The sequence below is a fragment of the Tinamus guttatus genome, unplaced genomic scaffold (genome assembly GCF_059628265.1).
Source record: "Tinamus guttatus ecotype Peru unplaced genomic scaffold, ASM5962826v1 Tinamus_guttatus_pri_ptg000403l, whole genome shotgun sequence".
NCBI classification, from domain to species: Eukaryota; Metazoa; Chordata; class Aves; order Tinamiformes; family Tinamidae; genus Tinamus; species Tinamus guttatus.
The window spans coordinates 2,227,913-2,244,392 of NW_028288937.1; the positions used below are offsets into that span (position 1 = coordinate 2,227,913).

Below are 16,480 nucleotides of genomic sequence, written 5' to 3' on the forward strand. Positions count from 1 at the left end.
GCATTGTATCAATGAGACGTCATTTTGGCTGAATCTCATCTCAGTTCCACTGGCATTTGTTCATAACCATTTCACTGTTATTACTGGTATCACCAGTAGAAAAGAATTTTGGGTTAGGGGAAGGATTTTCTTTAGTTTGAAATTTTCCAAATTTCAAGTATAATTTACAGTACAAGAGTGCCTGTCTCCTCATCAAGATCAGAGGACTTGATTCTTTACATCCCCTGGAGATAAGATAACATATGAGCCACTGAGAGAAGAAAGAGCAGCTGTTTCAGAAACAGCTCCTTTTTTTGTTCTTTTTTCTCTTTTCTTCTCTCATATGCCGCTAGCTGGGAAAGCCAAATACAAAATTTGCTGTTTTTGTCCACTGTGCTTGTCGATAAACTGAGACAAAGCTGAATATAAACTAAGTTGCAGTTGTAAAAGAACTAGAATGTGCTTGCTCTGAAGGCGAGGTAGGGGGGAACAACAAAAAAAAAAACTGTTCAAAGGTGGCTATGGAAAGAGATAAGACCCCGATGCTTCCTGTGCCTGTCCCTTGTGCTGGAACCCAGTTCTCCTTTGCCACAAGTGGGCTCTAGCAGACATTCAGATTTCCTACGGCAACAAGGGGAATGTCATCCAGGTCAGTAAACTTGGGGATTTAAAGACAGATTGTGGCTGGTCCCAATGTCAGAACACAGAGGCATCCAAAGAAGGGGCAAAGAAGCAGGAGGTGACAGGCTCCAGGGAACGGCCTTCTGAAAACCTGCCTCAGTGCAGAGAAAAATACATTGTCCGATGGCAAAAAGGAGATACGACAGGGAGAGAAATTAGAGTTTTAGAGAAGTTGAGCCTATAAGTTGAGCCTATTTTACTGGCTAGTGGAAAAAAAACATGTTTAAATCATGCAGTGATGAAAATAAGAGGAGAATTCCCTCTGTCTTTGGCTCACCCAGGAACTTCAGTAGTTTAAGTAACGAGAAAACCATCCATACGAGAGCCATACAGCACTTCACAGGTAAAGCAATCAAACGATGTGGTACATTTGCTAAATTGAGGGAATGAGTAAACTTCACTGAAAACTTTTTGGACTTCACTCTCTTTAGTCTGTTTACTGTCAGGGCAGAGGGAAGCTTGAGCCATCTTAGAATAGTGTTGCAGCCTGCAAGCTCTTAAAAAATAACTAGGTTAGCTGATGCTTAACTAGGCATCAGACAAGTAGTTCTATTTTAAAGTACTATATACCTTATTTTAAAATTACATATTCTTCAGGCAGAAAATCTAGGTGTTTTTAAGATGGAGTTTGGATGATTTCTCTTGGTTCTATGGTTCACCTTAGAGGCAGGGGATCCTTCCTGCTGCTTGTGTATGTGTACATAATCATCTTTGTATACTTGAGTTAGAGGGTGAGTGAGAATACAGCATTGCTTAGCATGAAATACTGAGATGCCTAATTATATTAAAGGTCTAAGGTTTAATTTAGATAGACTGTAAGTCTGTAAGAAAGGAAAAGTGTCCTCAACAATCCACATTCATGTATAAAGACTCTGCAGTCTTCTTACTGTCCTTCTATGGAATAACAGATTTTGTAAATAGTGATGGTTTTCAGTGTGGAAGCCATGGTACCCACACCATAAAACCATTTTTCTGGTAACGAGAGCAGTGTACGACAACTGAAAAGGCTAGTGCTACCATAGCAAGTGAAACTTCTGACTTCAGTTCGTTTAGTGCCTCCTGAATAGCTGTAACAACAACAACAAAATCTCACTAAAAATATAATATATGGCTCAATTTCTATCCTTTGCTTATCCCACTCTCAATGAGAATCAGTCTCTTTAAGTCACTATTTCCCTTTCATTGGCAGGGTTGGATCTCCCTTTTTGTAACCCAGAAAGAATACCTCATCAAGCTATTGTTCTGGACTAGCGATAGTAATGCCAACTTCCTTAGCATTTTTTCAATTTTTTAAAGTAATTTTGACTTTTGCTGATAAGTAGTTGATTCATAGGCGTTGCCTGATTACCTTTCAGACTATGGTAATATGCCAAATACATCTGTGGAATGAGCAGTGAACTTTAATTTACTCTAACTGATATCAATAGCGAAATTCAGATTGACTTCAGTGGAGCAAGACCATGTCCTAAATGAGTAAGACCTTGAGACTTTCATTTAAAAGTGTCCACTGAGACATTCACAGAGTCTTACTGATCTCATGGCCACATTACATTAACCGTTCTTGCTTAACCAGATGAACAAGAGCCCTGTAGGAAAGATACACTGCTGAGTAAAAATCCTGCATTGGATTTTACATATATGACTTTCATTTATTATATTAATGGAAGTATACTTCTGAGAAATAAATGACATCTCCTTGATCTTTGTTTAGCTTGCAAGTTAATAAATGTTCTTCTACAGATGGGAGAAGTGACACGGGGTTTTGTACATGCAGAATTTCCGTTTTGCTTGGATCTTGAAAGGAGATTTGTGATGTTTTTAATTGAAAAAAAAATACAGACTTCATCTTTTGCCCTTTATGGAATTGTTAGATAATAGTAATTTATTTTTTAATGGTATAATCATCAAGAAGCAGGAGTAGAAAGCTACTTTTCTTGTCCAGGAAGAGAAATCAGACAGATTATTATTAAGACTATTCTTGCTGCGGTTGGATTATGTATGTAAAACCTAAGTGTGAAATTGCAAAGAGATTGATTTCACTTATACTATTGTTGAACTAGTGATTTTCATTGACATGCAATCTGATTAATTAATGATAATATCTTTTCATGGAGTGAGATCAGAGTTTCACAGTCTCTTTTAGTATAAGGTTACAGATTGCTACTCTTAAGCGTTCTGTACTGTTTCTGTGTTACCGCAAGCTAGGTCTTGTCCTAAGTGTCTGTTTGTACAACTTTGCTGTAGATAACATCCATGGGAAAGCATGCCCGTTATCCTCTCTTCCCTTATCGTCCTTTGCCTTTATTTTTTTGTTTCACAATTCAAGCTTTTGTTTTGCAAATTCATTCTTCTGATGTCTGCATAAAGGATGATCTTATTCAAAACACATCTGTTTGAAGATGAACTCAACAGCACATCTGCAAACAAATTTTAAAGGAATCATGATTTAATAATAATTTAGACTAGAGCTTCCATAAAGCCCAAGACAAGTTTGCTTGGCCCAGTGGTGGACTAACAACCATGGAGGGACTAACAAATGGATACTAACAAACAGTATCTGCTCTGTTCCGAGTGGTACATTATTTTTTTCCCCAATTTAGTGGCTAGTGAGCAGTGCTTGCATCTTAGTCAGCAGGCCAAGGCTTCAGCAGAAGTGTGTTCCTCGTATTGCCAACCAATTAACATTGATAGACATGTTACAGTACAGATGTACAGGGAGCAGACACTAGGCTGGGATGTTTTTTTTTTTTTTTTCTAAAAATCTGAAGTCACTTGGGTTGCACCATTGACTTAAAACCTTTCAATTTGCATGCAAGGCGCTTTTGAAAATCATTTCTTCTTTCTTTAATATAGTGGTTTTGTGTTCCTGTGGTCTATGAAAATAATGTAGGTGTAAGCCAGAGGCAGAGCCAATAGCAACACATCTAAGTTGCCAGCTGAATAACTGAGAAAAGGGTAACTTTTATTAGAACTAACAGGAGTGCCATGACAGCCCTTGTGGGTAAGCAGTATTGTCTTTTTATTTCCCCTAATATAATACATTTTTCTTCATCATATTTTAAAATGTTCATAAAAGATAATTGTCAAGAAGAATGCATTCACATTAACAGCATTTGATTTGGGGTTTAAGATCAGCACAATTTATTGCAGTGCATGACCAGATTCTGGCTACATTTCTACAGACTTGCAAGAATATAAATCTAAACTGAATAAGGCAGAATTTCTTTATAGTCATGTCACAATGAATGAAAAGACAGCACGACTCCTGACAGCTTAGAAACCAGAAATATAAATGCACCATTTTTTTTGAGATCCTTTGTACAAGTGAGGATGCATTCAGGATTATCAGATAAAACAGACTATGTTCAGTTTAGTAATCTAAAATCTTAAACTTGCACTGAGTTATTTCTGGGCTTTCTGTTTTAGAAGATGTCTCCAGAAAACTTCTGGGAAAACACCCTTACATGTTGACTGTGAATAGCAGATCATGTTTTAACAGTTCCCCATCATTAGTATTCTTCCACCATCTAGTTCCCACATGCGTCTTCTCTCTAGGATATTGTCCCAGCATTAACAAATGAAATCATTATTTGGCTGCTTAGTTATGATTTGGGAAAGCACACACTGTGTCTGTGTAGCATTATCTACCCATCAAAGTTTTCACAAAAAGCTACTTCACACGACGTCTGTACATACAGAAAGATAATTCTCACACTGGAAGCAGGAGGTTGCTTGGGGAATTGAAACCAGCATCATGTAATTGCAGCCAATACAATCCCGATCATCAGAATGAGAAACAGCTTCAAATTCAATGTTTGTTTTAATACATGTTTTTCAGTCTGGCTTTCTCCTGCTTACGCTGCAAGTCAATACTGGAGCTTCATAACTAACAAGCAGTCTGTGGTAAATATGTATGTGTAATACGTGATATACGTCTGCTACACTAATGTCATTTGGATTGAGAGAATCCTAGTGGTGCAAACGCACAGACTGTATTATTAAAAAGTACATAAACTAGGATTTGAATGATGTGTACCTTCCTTACAACAAAAGAGTTGTAAACTTATAATTGTGGAATTTTGTGGAATTCATGCTATCCAGATATCTCTGTTACATTTAGTGGACTGTGTTTTGAATACTTGTTAAATAATCAAAGGGAAAATCCTCAGCTTGGTTAAGTGGAGTTGTTTTGCTATCATTATGGATGTTGCTTTTTTGAAATGTTTACTTCTTTGATCCCGATGTTTGCCCTGCAGGTAGGTAAAATCTGCACAGTTGCAAATGTGTGCCTACTCTGCACGCTAAAATCCTGGTGTGTGAGCACTAACCCGTACATGCCTGCAATCACCTGCATGCAAAGGAGATGCACATTTTCACAAATACAAATGTTTCCTTAACAGGGAGGCTGGCTAAAAATGGTGTCATAAGGAGAAAAAAGCAAGAGTGTTAGACAAAATAAGGAAGTGAGCAAGAGGAGGCTTATTAGTGTTCTCCACGATTGGTTTTAGGGGAATTTCTAGTCAAATCCTAACCTGGCTTTAGTAGGTATGAGCCTCATTGACGTAATTATGCCAACATGCACAATAACAAAATGTTTGTGTGCTGCAAATATACATGGAGTCTTGTTCCATAAATGGCCTGTATAAGTAAGGCACTTTACCTGATCTGTCCGTCAGTGGGAACACAAAAAACAGTGAATTGTACAGAGCAAAGGGACAGAAAAATGAAGTGCATCAGGAGAAGTGACAAGGAAGTGTGCAAAACAAGGCGGTTTTATTTTTCCACTTTGCGTTTCACCTTCTTTCTGCTATACTTTTTTCTGCTACAAACTGTCACCTTCTGCTTCCTCAGCTAATATTTTAGATTCATTTTGCATGTCAAAATGGTGCAAGCTACCACTATCACTGGCACCCATTTCCTGACTGTCTCATTCCCAACATGTATCTTACAACACTGTTTGTGTCAGTGCTAATGCAGTAGTTTTACAGCCCACTGCTACCAAGGTGAGAAGGAGTTCAAGGAGAAAATTGATAGAATGGTTTCATTAATTCATAGCAACACAGAAGATGGCCTAAATTCCCTTGCATCGAACTTCAACCAAATCCAGCCACTTTAAGTTAGCTGTTACCATTTTTGCCTGCCATTGTGATTCAATTATAAGACATTTATGAATCTGTATGAATGTAAAATGAGGACACAGTGCTCAAATATATCATTCTGCTTCTTTACCATTACCAAGGAAGTGAGTCAATAATTATATTCAATTTACAAAAAAAAGCTTTGAGAGGAAGTGTTTTCGTGGAAAATTAAATGCACTGCTTCAATTATTAAGCTACTTAAGACATTGAACCAGAAAACATTATTTGTGCTATTGTTTTGTTTCTTTTTAAAGGTTTCAGCTTTCAGTTTCATTTATAGCAAACCTGACAGCCAAGAGCTAAGATGGAAGTACAAATGACCTTAATGAACTTGCATGCAATTATTGCAGGGCTGAGTCTGACCTAATACCACTATATTACATTAGCTGCAGTTATAATTCTAGCTCTTGGACATTGTAAACACAATAGTATATTTGGTACTCACCACTTTTAATATATGGTGGAGTATAAAGTACATGACATAGAAGTATCAAGACTTTAGAGGCACCAACTGTTCATAAAACAGCAATTATTTAACTTGTCCAAGCAGAACCAAGCCCCGCAATATACTCAGGCAGTTACTTACTCATATGAAGCAGTAAATCTCTTAGTATAGAAATAACATTTTATTTTAGACTAAAACAAGACAGCACAATAATTTAGCACAACAGAGAATGAGAAGTGCTGCAACTACTTGAAAATGTCATGGTAATTTCGATTGAATGCTGCACTTAGGAAGAACCAAAAAGTCACCCTTCTTTATAGTTAGCTCTATAATTTTATAGCCATTTTCTAGAAAAGCTAAAAACCTTGGGACCTTTTGGTTGCTGCTGGAGTATCTCCAGCATTACACCTCTTTAAGAGAGTTTAACTTAAGGTGCGAGTCGGCACTGGATAGTGCAGCACTTCAGGGTCTCCTAGGCTGACAGGACCACGTGAAACTCCTGCCGCTCTTTCAGACTATCAAGCAGAAGTTTCAGCTCCAGGAGGAAGGCAAGGGGGCAGCAGGAGCATCCCCAGCAACGCTGTGTCCAGCAGCTCTTCCCGCTCAGGCGCTCACGCACGCCTGACGCAAAGGGAATTGGCCATCTCGTGATGCAGCAGCACCACTTTTGTAAGCCCCTGGTGTTGTCCTTGGAAATTTTCTGTCCATCTGCACTGACTTAATGCGACTAGGCCTGAGTGCAGGCCTAGTCTGAGGCCTAGTCTAAGACATGTCATTATAGACAGACTTCACGTGGCATGGCTTACGCTCATTTTCCTTCAGAAACATCCTTCCTTCCCCTCTCTGGAAAAAAAGGGTGTCACTTCTTGTGTTGTTCCTGAGCTCCAACTTCAGCTAAACTCAAATCTCTCACATAACACAGTTGAAATATTGTGCTATCTTAATACAGAGGGACGGGTTGTAATAAATAGACTGGTTTCTCTGCCTAACATGTTCCTGCCAAGTAGCCAAAAATTAATGAGCCAGCACACAAAAGCATGAAGTGATCTTTTGTTTTTTATTAAGCGCATAGATTAAAGAGATGTTATGTTACTGTAATGCACAGAATTATGTCATTTCAGCTTAGAGTAACTGTTAATCATCTCAAATTGAAATGATCCTTGGTTTTGTTTTAAAGAGCATAGAAGAACAAGAAGTAGAGGAAAAACAGAAGTAGAAATGGAATATGTGACTATAGTGAAAGTGAGTGAAACGTTCCCCTTTTTATCTAGTAATGCTAATGTTGTTTTTATTTTACATGTCAAAACTCGAGTCAGGAGTGTCCACAACTGCCTGGTGGTTCTTCTGAAAGCTTTGGGCATTTTACAGCCTTGGTGATTATCTGCTAGCTGCATAACATATGTTGCCACTGGCCATTACATTCTTTTTATCCCAGGAAAGCAATTTGTGGCTTCTTCAGACCATACCCCACCCCATCGTCTGCCTGCCTGTTTTATTTATTGCTGCTTTTGCCCCACCTCAGTGCAGCAGTCAGGAGCTGTCTGGAGCAGCGTGGTTATCATACAAGCTTTCTTTCCACAGCCCTTTGGGTCATCAGAATATTCTCTAATCTCTGCTCACAGTAGCTGCAGTACCCTCAGATCAGAAACCTAAACCTCTAAAGAGGTAAAAAAGATTTGGGGATGGAAGGGAGCGGGTGAGAAGGGGAAGAAATGTGGAAGAAAGAAGTGGTTGGAGTGCTAGAAGATAGAGGAAGGGTATAGGTGTAGGAATGCTGGGTGTCTCTGTGGGATTAAGCAAGCTGGGTGAAAAGCAGCTAAATTAACCATTTGTCATCTGTGACACCAGTATATGGGATAAGGAGAGAAAGGATAAAATCCAGGACATCAGCACAGGAAGAAAAAAAATGGGATTAGTAAAGCCTAGAGGGGAAGATCTGGAGGGAAGAATGAGTTTTTCGGGAAAGAGGAAGGGAACAGAAGACAGCCGGGAAAAGACAGTCTAGCCTGGAAGAAAGATGAAGGTAGATTAAAAGTATATTTTTTATTTTGATTGGTTTATGGAAACACTAATGATTATAACATGCTAATGGAATTAACTAGTATTTCAGGGATATCTCTGCTATCAGGAGACAAATATATAGAAGCTTCCTGAAGCCTCCTGTAAATATGGTTGTGTCAGGATGTCTTGCACTTCACTGGCAAGGGAGTGGGAATAAACCACACATTTTTGTCAGTGAACCAGTGATTCCTGTTTTCTCTGTGTTTTAATCCTTCTTGTGTTGCTCCCTCCTGGTATGCTTTGCTTCTCTTTGATGAGGGAAGCAGCATGGCTTCTCTGTGAGGACTGTGTTTGGGATCACCACCTGCCTTTTTGCTATAGTTACCTGGCTGTAGAGGATTTGGGTTACTTGCCAAGCAGCCATCTACGAGCAGCATTTGATTTTGGTGTCTGCTGGCCCATCTAGCACACGGTGCAGGGGTGACAGAAGCAGCCTTCTCCAGAGCCCTGCAGCTCCTCATCCCTAGGGGACATCCTCGTCTGGCTTCTCACCATCCCTCAGCCTGCCAAGGGGTGAAACAGTTTGTGCTGGCACCCTGGGCACTCATGTGACCCTCTGGCCTTGGGAGAGAGGGAGGGAGCCAGGAAGAGGCACCGATTCCTTCATCACAGCATCCCTGCTGCCCTTTGCGGGGAGTGCTGGCAAAGTTGTGGTTTTCATTATATTTTTTAAAACACAGGAAGTTGCAGGGCTGCTTCCATTTGTTGGGGTTGTGGTGTAAAAATCCGGGTTTCCTGCTCTGGAGCATACAGGTGAGTGCAGGGGGTGGTGGAGACCCGCGGAGCAGGCGGTCATGGCAGAAGGAAGGACTCCGCTCGTCACGCACACAAGTGACCGCTCTGTAACTCGCAGTCCTGGGGCTCTGGTTTGGGAACTACTCCTGTTCTGGTCTGTGCGATGTCAGCACCAGTGTTAGCAGCGAGGCACCGGCGGCGGGGCTGAAGGAACCTGTTCATGTGCTCTCTGCTCTGCTCCTTGCTGGCATCATTACGTTGACTACAGGGGTGGTTTAACAGCCTTATTTACCACTTGCAGTTCTTTGGACTTGTATTGGTAAGAAAGAAGGAAGCAGCTGTGTGTGTTTGCTCAGTACCTTGCACAACTCACTGGTGAAACACTAAACACTGGTGAAATGCAAATGCCTTTTTTTTTTTTTTTTGACCAATGTATAAAGTGTGACTACGACTTGATTTGTTTGGCACTTTTGCTGTGAATCCCTGTCTCTGTCCACATGGACCATGTTATATTCTTCATGTATCTATACATACCATTACATGGTTATGATTTACTTCAATGTTTCTGCCAAAAAAAGTTATCATTTTTCTAGCACTTTTTTTAAAAAAAAGAATACAGTTAATTCTAAGTACTGTTTCATTCGCTCATTGTGGTAGGGTCATAGATTTAAATTGCTAGGTGGATCCCTGATTTCATGAGAACCTCCATTTTCCTGTTGGATACAAGCAAGGCAGCTAAGAATGTGGCCTGGTGCAATACCAGTCGCCGCTGCGTGGCATGTGTGCATGACATTGCGTATGGTAGCTCACAGTGTGGCATGGTTAATAATGGGTGCCAGTGCCTAAATAAAATATAACGTGCATGTAGCAGACTGCAAACAGCTAATACTGAGCTTGAGTATTTCTAGAAACTTTAAAACTGGAATAAATTATCTCCTGTGGTCCTTCTTGAAATTAAATATTTATATTAGCATCTTTCGAAGCAGCTGTTAGGATCAGAGTTTTGTTCTGCAGGGTGTTACACAGACCTTAATGAAGATGTGGCATATGCAGCAGAGAGACTTCGGTGTAATATTCCTGCTCTTAAAAGGCTCCTTTCGGCTGAAAATTCTGCAGGCTCAGTTTTCAGAGCAGAGTTCAGGTTTCAGCAATCATTACTACTGATAGAACTGATGGTCTGGTGGCAATTAAGCTCTCCCCTATTTCTTCAGTAATATACCATATACCGAGTGGCTTGGATACTACTGCTGGATTTGAGGCAGACTGGATGTTACAGTCTGTAATGCTGAGCAGCATTGAAATTACAGAAGCTCCTGAGGATGATAACTTGCTGCCAGTCATTTTCTCAGCCTACGAGGCAACCATTGTAATTCTGAGCAGGATCTTGTGCTTTCCATAGCATAATGAAATAAATTCTGCAGTGACTTCTGAATTCCGTGTCAGGGATAATTTCTCCTCTTGATCTGGAAGACCCTTCATTCTCATTTATATTCAGACAGACAGGCACTAATGTGGCTCATGCGTGGAAAATACTAATTGATTGAAAATTAATTCTTTTTTTAATTATTACTTGGCTTTTTACTCTTAAGTGATTTTTTTTCCTTTTCCTTTTGTTTTAAGAATGGAATTTGTTTCCAGTCATATCAGCGGCTGCTTAATGGCTGCTGTTCCCACAGGAATAGATTTAGTTCAGTACATAAACCATGTTTGAGGGGTTGATGTAGGCAAAGGTCTTCTCTGTTGGCAGCTGCAGAGATTAATACAGTGTAATGCAGTGTGAAAAAAGCAATAAGCTTGTTCACAAGCTTTCCAAGTTCCATACTGTTGCCAGTAGAGCAGAGATATATGTTGCAAATACGAATTTTGCCTGCTAAGAACTTGAGATTAGTCTGTACCCTGCTGTATTCCTTTTGCAGAAGTTTTCCGGGTAGCCTTGCTTAGGTGAGTAATCCTCCCTGCCCGATCTCCCTGCTGTGACGATAATCTCTTGTAGGGACCAACCATGACAGCATCCGTGTTATTTCCTGGTTTTACCATTACTCAGAGACATGACAGAAGTGTTTCTCTTCCTACATGCCGGAGATGAGCATGGACATAAATATCATTGATAAATATCTCACCATGGGCCTGTTGCTTTACCTGTGCTCCCTGAACAAGCTAGGTCATGTATGAATATCACTAATGACTTTTTTTTTTCTGGAAAATCCCTGTTTCTACCACCTAGGTCATTATTTTGATTTATTTAAAATGTTTCAGATACCCTTTTCTATCTCTCCCTTTTTTTTCTCCAAATTTTTGTGAGCTTACAAACACACAGTAATGCTATAAGTGGATTAACTCAGTGTCCATCCTCTCTGCCCAGCCATTTGATGAATGTCAAAAGGAAACATTTTCTTTTTTTTTTTTTTTTTCTTTTTAAACAAACATGCATATAGTAGAGAACATCTCTGGATATATAGAGAACATGTTGGAATATGTGGCATATCTTTTGTAACAGAGAGTCAATATATGAATCCAGTGCAGGATACATGCATTAGAAAATGTCACAGTGGCTAGGCTGAGTGGAGGAGATCTCTTTTTCTTGCATGGAAATGTAATGTCTGAGGGTTGAAAGAGCTGAATTACACACATATGGTGACTCTGCCTTTTCTTTGTAAGTACAAGTGCAGTTAAGTTTAGGACAGACAAAGCAGTAAGGTGGAACAGCCCTAGTGGTCTAGCATGCAGAGAGGACTGCAAGCTGAGAGGGCTGGCTCAGTTTGACTTTAACGAAGTCCCACTGTGAGACCTGCTTTCAGAGGCTCTCCATCAGGTGTGCTTGGCAACACAGAGTATTTCAGCACAGCTGCAGCTCGTTGTTAATTCCTGGACAGGAAGGCGCTCCCAGGACCTATGAATCACCTGCATGCTCTCCTTGACTCCTCACTGGCCCTGTGGGCATGGAAGACTCAAGAAAAGACCCTCACTTCGCAATTAAGTGGTTGCATTTTTAAAAATAATTCCCCTGCCCAGCATTGCTAGTGCTGAGGATGGCTGTGGCAGTCACCAGCTGCTGTCTGATGCAGCCTCTGGCACTTGCCAGCGTGAGCCAGCCGTGCTGGTAAGGATGCCAGTTATAGCTTCAGTATAGCCAGGAAGCAAAAAAATGACCAGACAAGGGAGCCTCTGTTGTCCTAAGATCTACTCTACACAGGTAGCAAGTTTGAAAGAATGGTCTGAGCCCTCCTCAAGAGACTAGAGCCCTGACAGTCACGGAGATGCGAACTGAAAGTGGAGACTCCTCATGATGTTGTGGAGCCTCCTTCTCTGGAGATCTTCAAAACCGGCTTGGACGCAGTCCTGTGCCACGTGCTCTAGGTGACCCTGTGTGTGCAGGGGGGTTGGACTAGATGAGCTCTAGAGGTCCCTTCCAACCTTAAGCATTCTGTGATGCTGTTATGTGTAGGCTATGCTTCTGCACAACAAGCCCCTGCTTTGTCTTCCAAACATCGGGATCTTCATAATTCAGTATTCTTGGAGTTATGTATGTTGCTCACCTTCCTTTATTTTAACCATTGGTATTCTTTTCTTTATTGTCTAAGAACAATTTTACCGTAGGTTCAGAAAATTAGTGCGCTGCAAATACAACACTTCAAATTAGTGTGGCTTTGGTAGTCTGTATTACAACATGTCAAGCAGAGAATAGTAAGCTGAGAAGGTGTTCTCTTGTGAATTCAGTGCCCCCGTTCTCTCTCCTCCTTTAACCGAAGGGCTGAAGACACTTTTTTTGTTAGCCAAGGCTGCTTGGTGCTTCAGCTTAATTTTCATTGCAAAACGTTAAATACAGATTGTGTCTACAGTGCTGCAATTAATGGATAGCCTAAAGACTTACTATTTCAACCTAATTGATCTCTGAAAAAGTTTAAATAACATAAGGGCTAAGAATTTTTAGGTGTAACTTCTGTAACTAATTCAGGATAATCTTATCACTGTTATATAGAGTTGCAGTTGACTTTATTCAATCATCTCTACTAAATCTAATGCTTTAAGTGTTTCTACAGTTGTTAAAACATTTACATGAAGTGGATAAAAGATGGCATTTTGATGTCATTGTTCTAGAAATATTTTCTGCAAGTTAATCTCACTCATATCTGATATTTTCCTACCATCATTTCAAATGCTCCCAAAGTCCAAGATTAGTCTCTGATATCCTTAACAAAAACATATTTTAAATAGAACTTTAAACCAAGCAGGCAATGTTTTTAATGTATTCTGTTGCTTCCAGAAGTAGCTTGATCACTTATCACAAGAGGCCTGTATTCTGTAGAGCTCATTAAACTTATTTTCAACTAGATAGTGATCAGAATTGGCAGCACAAAATACACTGTAAAGTTGTAAGACCTCTCAAGGACTTTTTAATGCATTTGGAAGATGTCAAGTACTGTAGTAAAACAGTGATAGGGCATTAAAAATTGCTTTTTATGAAAAGAGGTTTGGCTCTGCTTGCATTTTTTTTCTAAAATAACATTTTGCACAGAAGAAAAGTCTTTCAAGATAGAAGCTGTCAATAGTGAGAAACATAGCAGAAATAAGGTTAAAAACAAATTGGACTTTGTTATACATTTTGATGGCATGTATCTCAGTAGACATAAAGCCAAAGACTTACTGAATTTTCATGAGATCTACCTCAGTTTATGCTTGACCCTCTGATGAACTAGACTTGTATGAGTTATATTAACTTCCATGAGAGAAAGGCCAGGGACCAAATCCAGCACATACTAAAGTCAGTAGAAAAGCTTGCTCAAGTTCAAAGGAACTGGACAAGATAGTAATTGTACCATAGGGTATGATTTTGTTTAATGCTCTTCTCCATGTGTAGCAGCAAATTAACCTGCTCTCAACCTCTCCAAAACACTAGTATGTGAGAAGTAATTGTGAGAAAAAAAAATTAATTTTTACTTCTCCGACTATCTAAGAGTTGGAGATAAGGCTGTAGCATATGATTAGAGCCATTAGATCTGCTTGGAGAGAAAAAAAGAATAGTTTCTCAAGTATTGATCTGGTAAGGATTAGATACTGAACACTTAAATATAGACAAAATTATTGTAATAACTAGAAGGGATAATGTATTACTGATTAATCTAGCGGACATCTGATACAGTTACATCCACTGTTCCTGTTTGTTTTTGCAAAGACCCCCAAAATAAGAGTCATCACTCGCCTTCAAACAACTGAATATAATAAATTGCTGGGAAACAGATTCTTGTCCCTGCAAGAACTACTCGCAAACTAATGTGAATTATTTAGGGATCTTACCTGATCGTAAGGATAGATCTAGATATTCCTTCTCTCCTTCAGGCAGAGTCATTGAGCTATGAGAGCACTGCCACCAGCATTAGAGCAGCTCCCTGTAGAGGTTTTCTATAACTGGAGGAAACTTTTGGATTGCAGTGTTCCTGTCATCGGTTCTTGTCATTTTTGACATTGCCACCTTAAAGGAGCTTTTGTAAGTTATTATATGATGCTGTTGGAAAAAGCAGCATACACCTATTTTTTATATGTGGTGATCTTTTTTTTTTTTTTAAAAAAAAAAAGGTGCTGTCTGTAAGATTTCACATCCTCATGCAGGACAAGGATAACAACATGCTGTGAAGCACATGATTAATGTGGATGCAGCATGTGCCCAACTCGCAGTTACTCCTTTCAAGGTTTGGCTGTGTATCATTACTGGTTCTTTCGTCTCCCCACCAGTGGTTACCTCACTATGGTGAATTGGTGAATTTATGCTTCTTCCTCAGGGAATTAGAGCAGCGATTTTGAGAGACATTCAGGGATCCTCTGAGGCAGTAACGACTGCACCAGTGACCAGCTCCAGCACTTTCAGACCTGACACAGGCCCAAAACAACTCACTTCAACTCAGGGGAGTTGTGCTGGTTGGAAAACCAGCCCTGGCAGTGCTATACATTAATTATAAGGTGATTTTGTTGAGGGATTCCAATTAGCAGCAATTAGCACAATCCAAACCTAACAGAGTCTGGAGGAAGCAGGCACGGCTCCTAGGCAACTTCTGAGCAAGCAGGGGCAGTGCATCCTGGCTAGCATTTGATTATTTTTCCTTGAGCAGCTTTCCAAAGGAATTTCATTTCTACCTCAGCTGGGACCTCTGGTAGCTACTGTAACAGAAATAAGTAAGTGCTGCAGTTCATAGTTAACTCCTAGAGGAGAGGAGGGTATGGCAATGGTGGGGGAGCTCACTTTTTTTTTCATCCAAATTTGTCACTGAGCTGAGTAATTCCACTGAGATTAGTTTGAGGAAGAATAATTCTCTTTTTAAAAACTAAGACTATACCTGTAAAATTTAATACGGTGAATTACCACAGTCCCTTAATGTTAAATGGCATTTCTTTTTTTTTTCTGATTTGCTTTCATTAAGATTTTGTCAAGAGATATGTATTGTTAGGCTAATTATAAAAATAATCATAAGGTGGTGATTACTTTAATCCAGGGAGGCATGGCTTACCTGACAAATAGTGAAGATAGAATAACATTACTTGCCATCTCTTTTAACCATGTGCTCGATATTCTTAGAGCATTTCTTTAATAAGCATGAAAAGACTGTGTGCAGAGACAAATCAAAGCATCATCAGCTATGAAGGTACCTAAACATCTGACAGACTAACCTTCTCACATGAAACTTCACAGTAGTTTCTCAAAAATTGAGTGGGAAACAATCATATTGCTGAATGTGGACTACAGATTTAAGGAGGATGTCTTGTCTGTTCCTATGCAGCTGAATCAGAAAAACATGTCTGATTATCTGTAGAGCTCAAGTTCCTGGTAACTTGATGAAAATAAGTCCATTCAAGCAGAGTTTTTCTCTCTAAGATTCCTGGTGTACAGAAGTTCTCTGGACGTAAGAATTCTCTAATTATAAGTGATTGTATCCCTTCATTTCCCGTCTCTGCTAGTGTTGGAAAAGTTGCTAGGGAATTTGCGTATTCCTTTTCATGGCAGAAGGTCAGACCACAAAACCAAATTGTACTAGTGAGAATACCATAAAGAGACCTGTTAAGGAGGACTCTAAGATGTCCAGCAGGGCAGACTGAAACCTGCCAAGCACTGTGATGTGCACACCTAGGGTCAGTGCTAGCCCAGGCCCTACATGTGCCACCGTATTCAGGAGGAGCTGACCTCTGCTCGGTTGGGTTGCAGTGGATTCCTTCATGCATGCTACATGGGAAGAGGGCAAGCCATGGTCAGACATCTCCCTTCTTCATGGACTCAGCAGAAACTCACGTTGGGTGCATGCAAAGAGACAAGAGGCAGGCAGGTCTGGATCTTCTCAATGTGAATTTGTTGTCTGGGCCTGTCTTGTGAAACAGAATCAGATTTTTAAGTGGCACCTTGATCCTGTGTCCCAGTCATTTTCCCTTCCTGCTTTGCAGCTTCCTTTAATTGCTA

General features: G+C 40.0%; 1 protein-coding gene across 3 annotated transcripts in view; it reads left to right on the forward strand.

The window, feature by feature from the left end:
- Positions 1-16,480, forward strand: part of PLCB1 (phospholipase C beta 1) — a 353,787-nt gene that overhangs the window by 325,817 nt on the left and 11,490 nt on the right. For 2 of the 3 annotated variants that reach the window (XM_088531289.1, XM_088531290.1), the window contains exon 32: positions 7,421-7,485. The exons of the other annotated variant lie outside the window; for it this stretch is intronic. In XM_088531289.1, coding sequence (XP_088387415.1) covers positions 7,421-7,459 — 39 coding nt within the window. In that variant the 3' untranslated portion in view covers positions 7,460-7,485. The remainder of the gene's footprint in view (positions 1-7,420; positions 7,486-16,480) is intronic. 3 annotated transcript variants of the gene reach the window in all.